The sequence below is a fragment of the Phyllostomus discolor genome, chromosome 1 (genome assembly GCF_004126475.2).
Source record: "Phyllostomus discolor isolate MPI-MPIP mPhyDis1 chromosome 1, mPhyDis1.pri.v3, whole genome shotgun sequence".
NCBI lineage: Eukaryota > Metazoa > Chordata > Mammalia > Chiroptera > Phyllostomidae > Phyllostomus > Phyllostomus discolor.
In genome coordinates, this window is record NC_040903.2 from 102180502 (window position 1) to 102196451 (window position 15950).

The following is a 15950-nucleotide window of genomic DNA, read 5'->3' on the forward strand; positions in this document are numbered from 1 at the left end:
AAAATCAGTGCTAAAGAGACAAAGAAGGACACTACATAATGATAAAGGGAAAAATCCAAGAGGATATAACCCTAGTAAACAACACCTAAATATGTGAAGTAAATCCTGATGGAGATAAAGGGAGAGACTGAAAGGAATACAGTCATAGGTGGGTATTTTATCATCCTATTGACTTTCATGGATAGATATTCTAGACAAAATCAGCAAGGAGACAGTGGTCTTAAATGGCACATTAGATCAAATGGATTAAATTGATCTGTTCAGAGCATTTCATTCCAAACTAGCAGAATATACATACTTTTAAGAACACCTGGAATAGTTTCTAGGATAGACTACATGATGGATAGAAGACAAGTCTCAATAAATTTAAAAAGATTGAGATCATATCAAACATATTCTCTAAACACAATGCTATGAAACCAGAAATAAATCACAAGAACACTGAAAAACATGCAAATACATGGAAGCTAAATAACACATTATTAAATAATGAATAAGTCAACAGCAAAAATCAAGGAAGAATTCAAAATATATCTTGAAATAAATGAAAATGAGTACACAACAATCCAAAATCTGGGACACTAGGAAAGCAATCCTGAGGGAAATTCATGGTAATATAGGCATATCTCAAAATATAAGAAAAAATTCAAATAAACAATCTAACTTCACACTTAAAGGAACTTGGAAAAGATCAACAAAAAAAACCTCAAAGTGAATAGAAGAAAGAACATAATAAAGATCAGCACAGAAATAAATGAAATTGAGTCTAAAAAATATGATCCAAGAATGAATCCTGGGGCTGGTTCTTTGAAAAGATAAATAAGATTGACAAATCTTTTTTTCTTGATTAACCAGACTAATCAAGAAAAAAGGAAAAATAACCCAAATAAATTAGAAATTAAAAAGGAGAAATAATATCTGATACCAAAGAAATACAAAGGAATGTAAGAAAATGTTATGAACAACTATATGCCAAAAAACTGGAAAACCTGGATGAATTGGATAAATTCCTACAAACATGCAATCTTGTAAAGCTAAATCAGGAAGAATCAGAGAATCTGAATAAACAGATTACAACTAGTGAAACTGAAACAGTAATCACAAAACTCCCAAAAAGCAAAAGCTGTGTCCCAGTTGGCTTCATAGGTATGTTTTACCAAACATTCTGAGAAGAGTTAACACCTCTTCTTCTCAAACTATTTCATAAAATTCAAGAGGAGAAAAGGCTCCCAAACTCCTTTTATGAGGCCAGCATTATTCTAATTCCAAAACCAGGTAAAGATACTAGAAAGAAAAAAATTATAGGCCAACATCCCTTATGAATATTGATGCTAAAATCCTCAACAATATATTAGCAAACCAAATACAGCAATGCATCAAAAAGATCATATACCATGATCAAGTGGGATTTGTTTCAGGAATGCAAGGTTTGTACAACATTTGCAAATCAATAAATATAATTTATCATATAAATAAAATGAAGGATAATTACCACATGGTCATATCAATAGATGCAGAAGAAAACATTTAATAAAGTCAGCACATATTTTGATAAAAGCTCTCAGCAAAGTGGGATTAGAGGGAACATACCTAAACATAATAAATGCCATATATGACAAACCCACTGCCAGCATTATACTCAATGGGCAAAAAGTACAAGTATTCCCCTTAAGATCAGGAACAAGACAGGGATGTTCACTTTCACCTCATTTATTCAATATAGTACTGGAAGTCCTAGCCACAGCAATCAGAGAGAAAAAAAAAGGTGTCTATATTGGAAAGGAAGAATTAAAACTGTCATTATTTGCAGATGATGTAATACTTTACATAGAGAATCCCAAAGATTCCATCAAGAAAATACTAGAATTAATAGATAAATTCAGTAATGTAGCAGGATACAAAATTAATATGAGAAATCAGTTGCATTGTTATATGCCAATAATGAACTTGCTGAAAGGAAAATTAAGAAAGCAATCCAATTCACAATTGCTACAAAAATAAAATACCTAGGTATAAACCTAACCAAGGATGTAAAAAGCCTATACTCAGAAAATTATAAGACACTGAAGAAAAAATGGAAGATACAAATAAATGGAAGTACATACCGTTCATGGATAGGAAGAATTAACATCATTAATATGTCTATACTATGCAAAGCAATCTATACATTCAGCACAATCCTTATCAAGATTCCAATGATGTATTTCACTGACTAGAACAAATATTTCAAAAATTTATATGTAACCACAAAAGACCCCAAATAGAAACAGCGATCCTGAGAAAGAAGAACAAAGGTGGAGGAATCACACTACCTAATATCACATGATTAAATAAGGTCATAGTAATCAAAACATCATGGTACTGGCATAAAAACAGACACATAGATGAATGGAATAGAATAGAGAGCCCAGAAATAACCCCACACTTTTATAGTCAATTAATATTTGACAGAGGAGGCAAGCACATACAATAGGCTAAATATGGTTTATTCAATAAGTGGTGGAAAAATTAGAGGAATGCAGAAAAAATGAAACTAGACCACCTTCTTGTACCACACACAAGAATAAATTCAAAATGGATTAAAGACTTAAATATTACAGCCAAAAGCATTAAAATCATAGAAGAAATCATAGGCAGCAAAATCTCAGACATTTCTTGTAGCAATATTTTATCAGACATATCTCCCAAGGCAAGGGGGACAAAAATAAATACATAAATGGGACTACATCAAACTAAAAAGTTTTTGCACAGCAATTAAAAACATCAACAAAAATAACAGGACAACCCATAGACCATATTCACTGATACATTTAAGGGGTTAATATCCAAAATTTTATAAAGAACTTACAAAACTCAACAAGGAAACAAACAACCCAATTTAAAAATGGAAAAAGGACCTGAATAAACAGTTCTTTAAAGAGGACATACAGATGGCCAATAGACATATAAAATGTGCTCAAAGTCACTAATCATCAGAGAAGTGTGCAAATTAAAACCACAATGAGATTTCATCTCACACTGGTCAGAATGGCTATCATCAATAAATCAACAACAAGTGGTGGCAAGTATATAAAGAAAGGGGATGCTTTTGCACTGTTGGTGGGAATGCATATTGCTGTACCAACTGTGGAAAGCAGTATGGAGATACCTCAAAAATTAAAAATGGATCTGCTTTTGATTGAGCCATCCCACTTCTGGGCATATATCCAAAGGAACCCAAAACACTAATTTGAAAGAACATAACTACCCCTATGTTCATTGCAGCATTATTTATAACTGCCAAAATATGGAAGCATCCCATGTGTCCATCATTATTGATTGGATAAACCAACTATGGGGCATTTGCACAATGAAATACTACTAGTCCACAAAAAAGAAAAATGTACCCTTCATGGCAGTGTGGATGAACCTGGAGACCATTAGGCTAAGTGAAATCAACCAGTCAGAGAAAGACAAATACCATATGATTTCACTCATATGTGGAACCTAATGAACAAATTGAACTAACAAGGAAAATGGGGACAGACTCATAGATGGAGAGCAGGATGGCAGCTATTGGGGTGGGAGGTGAGAGAGTAAAGGGATCGAGCAGAAAATGCAAAAGGACTCAGGGACATGGACAACAGTGTGGTGATTGCTCAGGGGGTGGAGGTATAAGGAGACTAAATAGTAATGGGAAAAATACAATAAAGATTAAATTAAAAAAGAAAAAAAAAGTGAAAGGTTCTGGTAAAATAATTTTACCAGATCTGGTAATTTTAGCAATGCAAAATACAAGATCATTTACAAAAATTACCTTTTTTAAAGACATGAGGTTTTATGAAAGGAAAATTATAATTATGCCACTTTCATAATTGTATCAAAAATATAAATGCTAAAGAATAAACTTAAGGCCCTGGCTGGCGTAGCTCAGGGGATTGAGCGTGGGCTGCGAACCAAAGTGTCGCAGGTTCGATTCCCAGTCAGGGCACATGCCTGGGTTGCAGGCCATGGCCTCCAGCAACCACACATTGATGTTTCTCTCTCTTTCTCCCTCCCTTCCCTCTCTAAAAATAAGTAAAATCCCCCCCCCCCAAAAAGAATAAACTTAAAATGTAAACTGTAAACTACAAAATCATTCCTGGGATATATTAGAGAGTATTAAAATAGGTTGACAAATTTACTATTATTGTGCATAAATATAGTCAGTATAATGATTTTTTCTTCCCAATGTGATCTATAGGTCAAGTGCAAGGGTTGGGGGGGGGGATAATGGGGGAGGGAAGGGGAAGGGTTAAGTTGAGGAACATATATGAAGGACCCATGGACAAGGATAACACAGGGAAGGGCTGAAGGTGGGAGGGGAGGTGCACAGGGCAATGGAGAGCAATTGGGAAATATGGGCACAACTGTATTTGAACAACAATAAAAATAATTGAAAAAATCCAATAGGTGTTTTTTAAATGTTAGGATGATTTTAAAACTCATGTGAATGTATTATTGAATTGTACAATTGAAACATGTATAATTTTATTAACCAATGTTATCCCAATAATTGGAGGGGTAGAAAGGAGGCTTCTAGGGGAGTGGGTACCATTGTATTTCTTGAACTGGGTGCTGGTTGCGTGGGAGTGTTCATTTTGCTAAAATTCATCAAATTGTATATATAGATATGTGCATAATATGTAGATTATACATCAATAAAATATAGTAATAGCAAAAAAAATAAAATTCATGTATAAACGCAAAGACTTAGAATAGTCCCCTAAGTAAAAAAAAAAAAAAAAAAAAGAAAACAATGGAAGAAATACCCAATTTCAAGACTCATTATAAAGCTACAGTAGTCAAGTATGATGGTATCAGAATAGAGACAGACAACAGATCAATGGAATAGACTGCAATCCTGAAAAAGACCCACACTTGTACGGTTATTTGATATTTTGAGCAAAGCAGCATGGCAACTCCATAGGAAAGGAAAATCTTTTTAGCAAGGATACTTGAGCAGCTGACTAGCCATGAGGAAAAAAATGACCCTCAATTTATATATCGCACCATGGATTAAAGTTAGAGAGTTTTCATAGACCTAAAAGTAAAATTAAAAATGTAAAGCCTCAAGAAGAATATGTGGTAGAATATCCCTATGAACTTGATGTGAACAAAAGCAAGAAAGCTCTAATAATAAAAGGAAACTAAATGATAAAATAAATTTCATAAAAATTAAATATTATTCACTAAAAGCTAGCATTAATAAGCTGAATATGCAAGCTATGGAAAAATATATTGAAAAATATGTATACCTGACAGAAAACTTTACCTCAGATGAAGAATATCTATAATTTGAAATGAAAGGACAACCCTTTTCCTCCATATATTCCACCATAAAAGTGGACAAAATACCTAAAAAGGCACCCAGACAAAAGAAGATAAGTAAATGGCCAATAATCACAGGTAAAAAGTTCTCACCATCATTGATCATCTAAAATGAAAAAATAAAATCATAAAATATTACTAAATACCTGCTGGAATGATTAAAATTTAGAAAACTGATAACATCAAATATCAGGAAGGGTACCCCTGATGTATATACATTGCTACAGTGGGTAGACAAGGACTGTGTATGGCACTTTGTTGTAACTTAAACATGTTCCTATCCCATGATGCAACAATTCCTTTTCTAGACATATTTCCAAAGAGAAATGTAAACATATATGTGCAAAAACACATGTATATAAATGTTTGTGCAGCATTATTAACATCCAAAAATAGAAGCACCTGAAATGTCCAAAGGCAGAATGGACAAACTGTGATACCTTATTTACTCAGCAATAAAGAGGAATAACTACTGATATGCCAACATGGGTGAATACTAAAAGCATGTCGCTGAGTAAAAGAAGCCCAACAAAAAAAGAGTACATACTGAATAACTTCACTTATATGAGTTCTAGGACAAGAAAAAGTAATCTATAATAAAACAAAGTCAGAACATTTGTTCCTGAGGGGTGGGGAACAAAGAGGTTTTCAGACTGTTCTTTATCTTCATTGCAATGTGAGTTACACGGATCTATGCATTTGTTAAAACTGTATACTTAAAAACTCCCCATTTTTGTTGTGTGTAAGTTATACCTGAATTCAAATTAAATTTAAAAAATTTTAAATATGAAGTAGAGGTAAACAGTTTTACATAAATCTTAGGGAAATGCAATAAAATCTCATAGATTACAAATCGAGGGGTAAATTGTTTCTTTTGTTGTTGTCTTACTTTTTACTTAATATTTTAGGAATTTTATCTGGTGGGGGAATTTATTTTCTCATATAACAGAAAGTGTAGAAGTAGAAAAGATCCAGAATTTCTTTATTCAGTAGTTTACTGGTTTCATCAAACACTTCTATTGTCCTGTGTTACACTCCTCAGCATTTGTTTTTAAGATCATTTCCTGTTATTTGCTATTTTGAATGCATTTGTGTCAGACATCTATACCTAGACTACAATGTCCAGAAGAATGAAGGACCACAGTTTTCTTGTGTCACTTGAACTTTATTATGAAATATTTCAGACATATTAAATAGCATATAATTAATATATGTAGGGTTTTAAAAAAGAATAACAATGAAACAAACATGTATGACTTTACCACCCAGCTAGAAGAAATAGACATAAAGCATACTCTTGAGCTCATCAGTAGATGAGTGGTTACAAAAGCAGTAGTACATTTATACAGTGGAATATCATGTGCCCATAAAAAGAAGGAGCTCCTACCTTTTGTAATGGCATAGATGGACCTGGAGATTGTTATGCTAAGTGAAATAAGTCAGTTGGTGAAAGACAAATACCATATGATTTCACTTATATGTGAAATCTAATGAACAATAAAATTGACAAACAAAATACAGAGGCATGGATACTTGAAATGACAGCTGTCAGAGGGGAAGGGTGTGGTAAAGAAGGTGAAAAGATTAGCCAAAGAACATCTGTGCATAAACCATAGACACAGACAACAATGTGGGGCAGGGGGAAGTGGGGCAGGGACTGAGTGAACATGGGCAAAGGGGAGGAATGGGGACATCTGTACAGAGTCAAAAATAAAAATAAAGTTAAAGTAAAGTAAAATAAAATAAAAAAGTAAAATAAAATAAAGAACACCTTGGAAAACCCCTGTATGCTCCTTTCCAGTGGCATTCTTCCCACCCCCAGGAGAGCCATCGAATCTCTTGAATTTTGCATTTTTTTATTCTTCTGATTTTCTTTTTAGTCTTGTCATAGCAAAAAAAGTATTCCTAGAGAATAAATATTTCATTGGGCATATTTTGGAACTTTCATAATTTAAATTGACATGAGTTCTTTTCATTTGTTTAACATGATTAAGATATTTTGTCATGTTGAGGTTTGTTTTTTTATTCAACCATTTTACTGCTATATGATATTCCACTAAATGAATATACCATGGTTTATTTATACATTGTTCTCTCTGTGAATATTTTTTCAGTTTAAATTTTAATTACTTATTTGTTGTGTTGTTACAAAAATATTCTAATGAACTTCCTTTTACATATATCCTGGTGGCAAAACACAAGAGTTTCTTTGGGAGTATGTATAGAAGTGGATTGTTGGGTGGTAAGCTATGCACTTCACTATATAATGCTATTTTCCTTCTAAGTTGGGTTGTTCTAGTTACCAAACCTGTCAGCAGTGAATACATATTTCCACCTTATCCATCACTTTGAAAATATTGAATGTTATCATAGTTTTCAACTTTTAACAATTTGATGAGTGTAAAATAGTATCTCAATGCAGTTTTAATTTACACATATTTCTTTTTCTACTAAATGTCTTCCATATTTTTTGCTCACTCTTATTTTTTCTTGCCCCTTCTTTGTATTTTTCTTCTTGTCTTTTAGCAGCTTTTTATAAAATCTGGATAAATTTTCCACTGGTTATAGATATTTCAAATATATTTTTTAAATTTGTGACATACTTTTTTCTGTATTGGATTTTGTCATAAACAGAAATGATAAATTTTAAATAGCCCATTTTACTAATAATTTTCTGTGTAATTTAACATATATATTATTTATGATGTATTTCTCAGATATCCAACTATATTTCCTTCTATAATATTTAAAGTTTGGCCTTTCCTAAAAACTTTAGTCCTTCTGGAGTTGCTTTTTCATACAATATGAGCTAGGGATGGCCAAGAACTCTGCAGGGTCTGAGATGTTACAGTACTTGCAAATTAGCCTGCCCCGGTTTCATGGCTGCTGGCAGAAGACACAAGATTCCTTGGGTTACATCAATAGCAGTAGCTAGAGTGTCAGCATTACTGACAATTTCTCAGACCCCAGTTCCCACAGGGTGCCTCAGAGAAGGTCAAGTGACTTCTGCACACACATTTATGTTGTAAAAGATGAACCCCAACCTAAGGGAATCCAAATCTTTTGTAATGGGTAGTAACATGCCTTACCTTTGCCCCAGAGGGGTACACCTTATCTATATTATACTGGAAAGTAATCAAAATTGGCCTTTGCTTCAGAGGGAGATACTATCTTACTCTTCCAAGGCTGTTTGTTGTATAACATTCCTTAAGAAGATAGTCTGGAATAAAGGTGACCAGTGCTTCTGTTTGAAAGTCATGAAGAAATGTGAGAGGCCCATGCAGAATTGTTTTCCAACAGGGATGTGCTTTCTCCCTCTACTCCCCCATGTTCATGACCAATTGTCTCAGCAGGTTTTAATGCATAGTGGGTTTTTTTTTTATCCCCAGATAGCTTTAATATAGTTAGGCTTAAGTGACTATATTAACATAATATAACATAATCAGGTTTCTATATATGTATATGTGTTTCTGGGCTCTCTATTCCTTTAATTGATGGTTGACCTCTGCATCAACCCCACATACCTTAGTAGAACTTTAAAATAAACCTTGATCTGTGGGAGAGCAATTCTCTTTCGCCCCTCACAAATGTCCACCTTGTTCTTTAAGAATGTCTTACATATTCTTGTTCTTTCATTCTTCCTTAAATTTTAAAAAATCTGCACAAGTTCCGATGTAAAACATTTTTTTTCTTGCAATTCAGACCTTCCTTCTGGGATCGTTTTTGCTTGCTTCAGAAGTTTGTTTAAAACTTCCTATCAGAAGTTTTTGTAGGTGTCTCTCATGGTACTTGCCATAGACAGGTTCTAAGCTTTATTTCCTATACTTTGCATGCTGCTCTTTAAAAACTAAAGTTCTAGTCTTCAGACATCAGCAGATAGCGTGGGGACAAGTGGCAGCTTTAGCTCATTTACTTGTCTACATGAATGCTTTGACATTGTCTTCAACACCTCAGAAATTTTGTTGTCTTTTTAGGCAGCTCAACTATGCACTTTAAAAGGTAATTTGTATATTTCATGTAACTTTTTGCATTTTGTTTTGAGAGTGGTTTTCAGGATATCTAATCTTTCATATTGCCAGAAACAAGTCTTGTATCAATGTGGTTTTAAAATTCTTTAATCTCACAGAATTGTGTCTTGCACACAATAAACATTCAATAAATTTAACTGAACTAAGATTTCATTTGGGTTTCTCTCATGCTGCCTCATCATTCTCAATAACCCAGTGTCCAATTTAGCATTTACAACATTAGATAATTTTTATCTTCTCCATAAAACTTTAGAGAATTATAAAATATTTCAAACATACAGAAAATAATATAATTGAAATGTTTATACTTACTACCAAGATTAAACAGATGTTAACATAGTACCCTATTTTCTTTAGTCTGTGGATATATGGTTATTAAACAAAGCAATGCATATTATCATAAGCTCTAATTCAATTATTCCAATTCCTGAATGTAATTTTATTATAAATTATATTTCAATTAATAGTCCTTTTTTCTGTAATAAACAGAAAACTCATATAAACTCTTGAAAATATATTTGGGAATTTTTTTTTAATTAGAAGCCTAAAACTTCAATTGCTGTATAATAGATAGGATACACTTACCTTTAATTCATTAGGTATACCCAAATTCTTATATCTTTTCTTGATGATTATAATGATGTCAATCATTATATAAGATGGGTCATTTTTACTTTATCTTATTATTTAGTATTTACAATTTATGAAAAGTTTCTAGTTGTAGTCTGAATAAGGATTATGCTGAAGTGTTTTACATAACACCTTGTGTATAATTCAAGTTATATTAAAGTTTATACTATTTAATAATGAACAATTAGGTGACTTGGAAATTCATGCCCCTCCTTTTTTTCTATAGGTATTTATGAGCCTCCATTTACTATACTACTGCAGTGAACCAACCTTGGATGTGAAAATTGCCTTTTGTCAGGTGTGTGTTCCTTACAGGTAAAACAAGGTACAGTATATTCCCTTGTATTTCCATTTTGCCATTCCATCCCGCACATGTTCCACACCAAATTAAGTACATATGTAATATTAAAAGTAGCATAGGAAATAGAAATGGATATTGAGATTTTTTTCTCCCTAGTTCATTTCATTTAGAATAGGAATAAAGAGAATTTTTTTAATGATTATAAGTATAGTATTTAATCACTTTGTAAAGTGATTTCTGACTAGGCTTCACTTATACTTAACATTTTTAATATTTCTTTTCAAATCTTTGAAATGAGGCTTTAATCATGAAAAGAGCTTAAGTCTCTGTTATTCCTCATCCTAAGGGCTGATAAGCCCCAAGTAGATGAGCTCCAATACTCATATGCAATAACATGCAGATTAGTAATAAAACCTAAACAACAATAATGACAAATAAATAATAAATTGAATAGATACATTTCACCTATAATGGTCAGTAAGAAGCTGTCAACCATTAATGATTGGCAGTGTGAATGGATCAGGTGAGAGTCTGTTCTCTCATATAATATGAACTCTGTTCTTAAGAAAGAGGCTGCCCGAGGTATCTATGCTTATTACATATGTTTAGGGTATATTTAGGTATGTTTAGGGAAGTCCTAACCTAAGCCTCTCATCAATGTGCAATTAATAGTGCTCCCTTTTATTTTCAGGAGTGGTTCTTGGAAAATAAATTTTATGGTAACTCTGTTTATGCCCCAAGCATAGAACTTCACATCAGTCTCTCTGTGATAATTTCCTCTGTGTTTTCTCATTTAACTGTGCTGCAAGTAGAGAATGATACATGTCCACTGAAACGAGGTTTAAATAATTACTCTGCAGCTTCTATTATTTTAGTACAATCTTTTCTGATTCTGCCAATATTTGATTATTATCAAAAATATACAAAAATATAAGCCCTGGCTGGTGTCGCTCAGTGGATTGAGCATGGGCTGCAAACCAGTGTCCCAGGTTCGATTCCCAGCCAGGGTACATGCCTGGGTTGCAGGCCATAACCCCCAGCAACCACACATTGATGTTTCTCTCTCTCTCTATCTTCCTCCCTTCCCTCTCTAAAAATAAATAAATAAAATCTTTTAAAAAATTAAAGATCATTGATGTTTAAAAAAAAAGAAAATATACAAAAATATAAAGGGAAACAAAACATTGGTGCATTTACTCTCCCCGAGCATAGAATTGCTATGGAAAAGTAAAATGTGTTACCTGCTATGAATAAGATTTATTGATCTGCTTCATCTTCCAAACCTCCAGATGTAGTGACTGAAGCCTCAAGGCCTGTACATAACTTCTCTTCTCTTATAAGAACTTTGGATCTGGACAAGACATCTTGGATAGAAATTGTAGATCTACCACTTATTAGCCATTTACTTGTAATCTTGAGCAAATTAGCCTCCTGTGCTTGTTTCCTTATGTAGGAAAAGGGGAAAATAATATGACTGATCTACAGTTATGACAATTAAATTAGTTGATACTTGCAGAGCACTGAGAATAGTGCTGGAAAACATGTTTGTTAAATAAATAACTACATTTTAAATAAATTTACATTTACTCTTCTGGAGCTCCCATTGAGTTCCAGTGTTTTAGTTATTATCAATATCTTGAATACTCCTGCAGTTATATGTCCTACCTGAACAAAACCAGACTTGTAGATTCAACTGCCTGTTCTATATCTCATCTCTGCTTAGACCTCTAAGGGGGCATATCAAGCTAGGCACATTCCAAACCAAGCCCTTGATCTTTCCTCCAAAATTCCTCTGCTCTAATTGAGTAAATGCTAAATCCATCTTTCCAGTTGCTTAGAACAAAATCTTTGGAGTCATTTTTGGGCAACACTTCACATCCAATCTGTCAGCAAATTCTGTTAGCTCTACATTCAAAATATATCTGGAGTCTCACCACTTGCTATTCTCGCCATTACCAGTCTGATCTAAGAGACCATTACTTCTTGTCTGGATTATTGCAAGAGCTTCCAATTAACTCACCCCCAAATAGCACTGAAAACAGCAAGAGTGATATTTGGAAAATACAGGTGAGATCATGTCATGCTTTGGCTAAAAACAAAACAAAACAGAAAAATCTTTCAATGTTTTCCCATTTCACTTGTGGTAAAAACTCAAATTCTTATAATAAATAGACAAGCCTTTACCATGTAGTCACTAGAGACACCTCCCTGAAATGTGCTTCCTTTATTATTCACTTGGCCCACTCCTTCACCCACTTCAGGGCTTTGCTCAAATGTCATTTTTAAGGGAGATTTTCCTGACTATCCTATTTTAAATTGTCTCTTCTTATCCTACACTGCCAACTCAACTTCCCTGCCTTTCTTTTTTTCCACCATAACAAACTTTTTATTTACGGATGAGAGAGAGAGAAGGGGAGGGGAGGGGAGGGGAGGGGAGGGGAGGGGAGGGGAGAAATGTCTATTTGTTGTTTCACTTATTTATGCATTCATTGGTTGATTCATGTATGTGCCCTGACCGGAGATAGAACCTGCAACCTTGGCATATTGGGATGATGCTCTAACCGACTGAGCTACCTGGCCAGGGACTTGTTTTTACATTTTAGATTTTTGGAGAGGTTGTCTGTCATCCCCAAATACTAAGTTCAGAAGCTGACTTCATATAAACATGGTTTAAGGGAATCATTAGATTGACCATGGGTATAGTTGAGGGTTTTGGTGTTTTTTTAAATGAATGGTCATATATGCTTTTGAAATATAAACTGATAAAACTTTTCTTTTTTTTAATATATATTTTATTGATTATGCTATTACAGTTGTCCCATTTCCCCCTTCACTCCCCTCCCCCCTGTGCCCCCTCTCCCACCCACCTTCCCCCCCTTTAGTCCATGTCCATATGTAATACTTATAAGTTCTTTAGCTTCTACATTTCCCGTACTATTCTTGCCCTCCCCCGATCTATTTTCAACCTACATTCTATGCTACTTATTCTCTATACCTTTTCCCCCTCTCTCCTCCTCCCACCCCTACTGCTAGCCCCCCCTTGTGCCCTCTATTTCTGTGGTTCTGTTCCTATTCTAGTTGTTTACTTAGTTTCTTTTGGTTTTGCTTTAGGTGTGGATGTTAATAATTGTGAGTTTGCTGTCCTTTTACTATACATGTCTTTTCTTTATCTTCTTTTCTTAGATAAGTCCCTTTAGCATTTCATAAAGTAAGGGCTTGGTGATGATGAACTCCTTTAATTTGACCTTATCTGAAAAGCACTTTATCTTCTCTTCCATTCTAAATGAGAGCTTTGCTGGATAGAGCAATCTGGGATGTAGGTCCTTGTCTTTCATGACTTGGAATATTTCTTTCCAGCCCTTTCTTGCCTGTAAGGTCTCTTTTGAGAAATCAGCTGACAGTCTGATGGGAACTCCTTTGTAGGTTACTGTCCCCTTATCTCTTGCTGCTTCTAGGATTCTCTCCTTCGTTTTTACCTTGGCTAATGTAATTATGATGTGCCTTGGTGTGTTTCTTCTTGGGTCCAACTTCTTTGGGGCTCTCTGCGCTCCTTGGATTTCTTGGAAGACTGTTCCCTTTGCCAGTTTGGGGAAGTTCTCCTTTATTATTTGTTCAAATAACTTTTCCACTTGTTGGTCTTCCCCTTCTGGTACCCCTATAATTCGGATGTTGGAACGTTTAAAGGTGTCCTCGATGGTCTTAAGCTTTTCTTCGATTTTTTGAATTCTTATTTCATCATGCTCTCCTGCTAGGTTGATTCTATCTTCCTTCTGGTCCACTGTGTTGTTTTGAGATTCAGATTCCTTCCTTTCACAATTGGCTCTTCTCCGTGTGTCTTCCTGCATCCCTTTTATGGTAATCTGCATTTTTTCATGTAATTTGGATCCAAAATCCACCAGTTCCGTGAGTTTCCTGATCACCAGTGTTTTGAACTGTGCATCTGATAGATTGGCTATTTCTTGGTCACTCAAAAGGATGAGTCCTGGGGGTCTGATCTGTTCTGCTGGAAACATATCTTACGTCTTTCCCCGTCTCTCCTATTATTTTACTTATTTATTTATTTTTTCTCCGGTCTGGTCGCTCTTGTTACGGTGGGGGGCGGAGCCTTAGGTGTTCACCGGTGCTGGGCACCCCAGTCGCTAGCTTGTGACGTTATATGTGGGGGCAGGGGTGGGAGCGGGGACAGGAGGGATCAATGGCGACCCTTCCGTTCTCCTGGAGTCAGACACTTCCCTGGGCTTCTGGGCTGTGAGCTCTGCCCTGATCCCCAGTCACTGCCCCACTGATTCCCCCAGCCGCTGCTTGCGTACTCAGGGATCACCGCTACACCGCTGCGCTCGCTCCTGCGTCCAGGATTGCTGTCGCGCCGATTCTGCGCCAAATTTCCCCCGACCTCCGCGCGCCTGCGACCCGCGCCAGCCCCACGCCTGCTCGCTCGGCTTGTAGTCCCCTACCAGTCTGGATGTACGGGTCTACTTCAACTTCTAGGCTGTCCATCTTCCATTTAGATAAATCCTCTGACAGTTCTGATATTATGACTGTAAATCATTGTTGTAAATTATTGTTGCTCTGTTCTTGGTTGTGCGAGGAGGTACGGTGCGCCCACCTATTCCTCCATCTTGCCGGAAGTCTGAAAACTTTTCTTTACTAGTTTAGTTTTTCATATAGCAGGGAAAGAGAATTTTTTAGCTCTCTTTTTAAAGAGTTTCCTGTCTTGTATATTACATAAGGGACCTCAGCCCTGACTTTCTTCTATACTTGCATTGATATATTTCATTTTGCATTCATTTTCTAAAATCCCAATATACGTTTTTTAGTGCATGGACTGTCTTTGAGTGAATTACTAAAGACACAGCAAACTACTGTAGAAACACAGAACATTATGAATAATGAAATTAATCATTTACATTATATGTATACTATCAGGATAACAAACGTACCTACTTTTATGAGTAAATGTTTCATGTTGCTTAACAATAGTTTTTTTAATATGCCTACATGTGAGGATGGCTATAGCAAATTTCAAAATTTCAAGAGTAAATTTAGTGTCAGATTTATGCCTTATTTCTTGGGTAGATATTTTTCTAAAAATGTATTAAGTAATCCAATTAATGAATAGAATCAACTAGGTTACTAAAGATTAGCTAACAAATAATGTAAAGGTTCCCAGATTAGGTTTTATAATGATGAACTTTTCTGTATTGGTTAATGGTATGTGTTTGGTTTGCTTGAAGCACGAAAGGTTGGACTTGACTTGTTGTTGAATGGTCTTAACCCAAATGTTAATGTAGCTTATAAATATTACAAGATTAGTCATGGCTGAGGTATTAATAAGATTAATTGTATTAATCTTTCATCTTTCAAAATAGTTGTGCTGTAAAATATCCCAGAATATCCGCGATTTTCAGTGTATGGTTAATTATACTCTATAAGAAAAGCATCAACTTGTATATTTCATCTTGATCTATATAGTATTCTTAAGTAATCAACTAATTCTTTAAATGCACTATTTTCATTTTATTATTCTTCTGATGTGAGGCTTTGGAAAAATATTTTAAGTGATAATTTTGCTTTTCTGTAGAATTATCTGTGCAGATGAATTTTTCAGTAAATGAAAAGGAATAATGTCCATTTTGGTTCTA

General features: G+C 34.6%; 1 protein-coding gene across 9 annotated transcripts in view; it reads left to right on the plus strand.

The window, feature by feature from the left end:
- MAPK10 (mitogen-activated protein kinase 10) overlaps positions 1–15950 on the plus strand; it is a 312270-nt gene that overhangs the window by 152212 nt on the left and 144108 nt on the right. For 6 of the 9 annotated variants that reach the window (XR_004903436.1, XM_028506695.2, XM_028506697.2 and 3 more), the window contains one exon: positions 10234–10305. Coding sequence is in view for 5 of the 9 variants with exons in the window: in XM_028506695.2 (XP_028362496.1) it covers positions 10240–10305 (66 nt within the window). In the remaining 4 variants the exon portion in view is untranslated. Of the gene's footprint in view, positions 1–10233; positions 10333–15950 lie in introns of all 9 variants that reach the window. The other 3 variants (XM_028506698.2, XM_028506702.2, XM_028506700.2) reach the window with 2 other exon arrangements.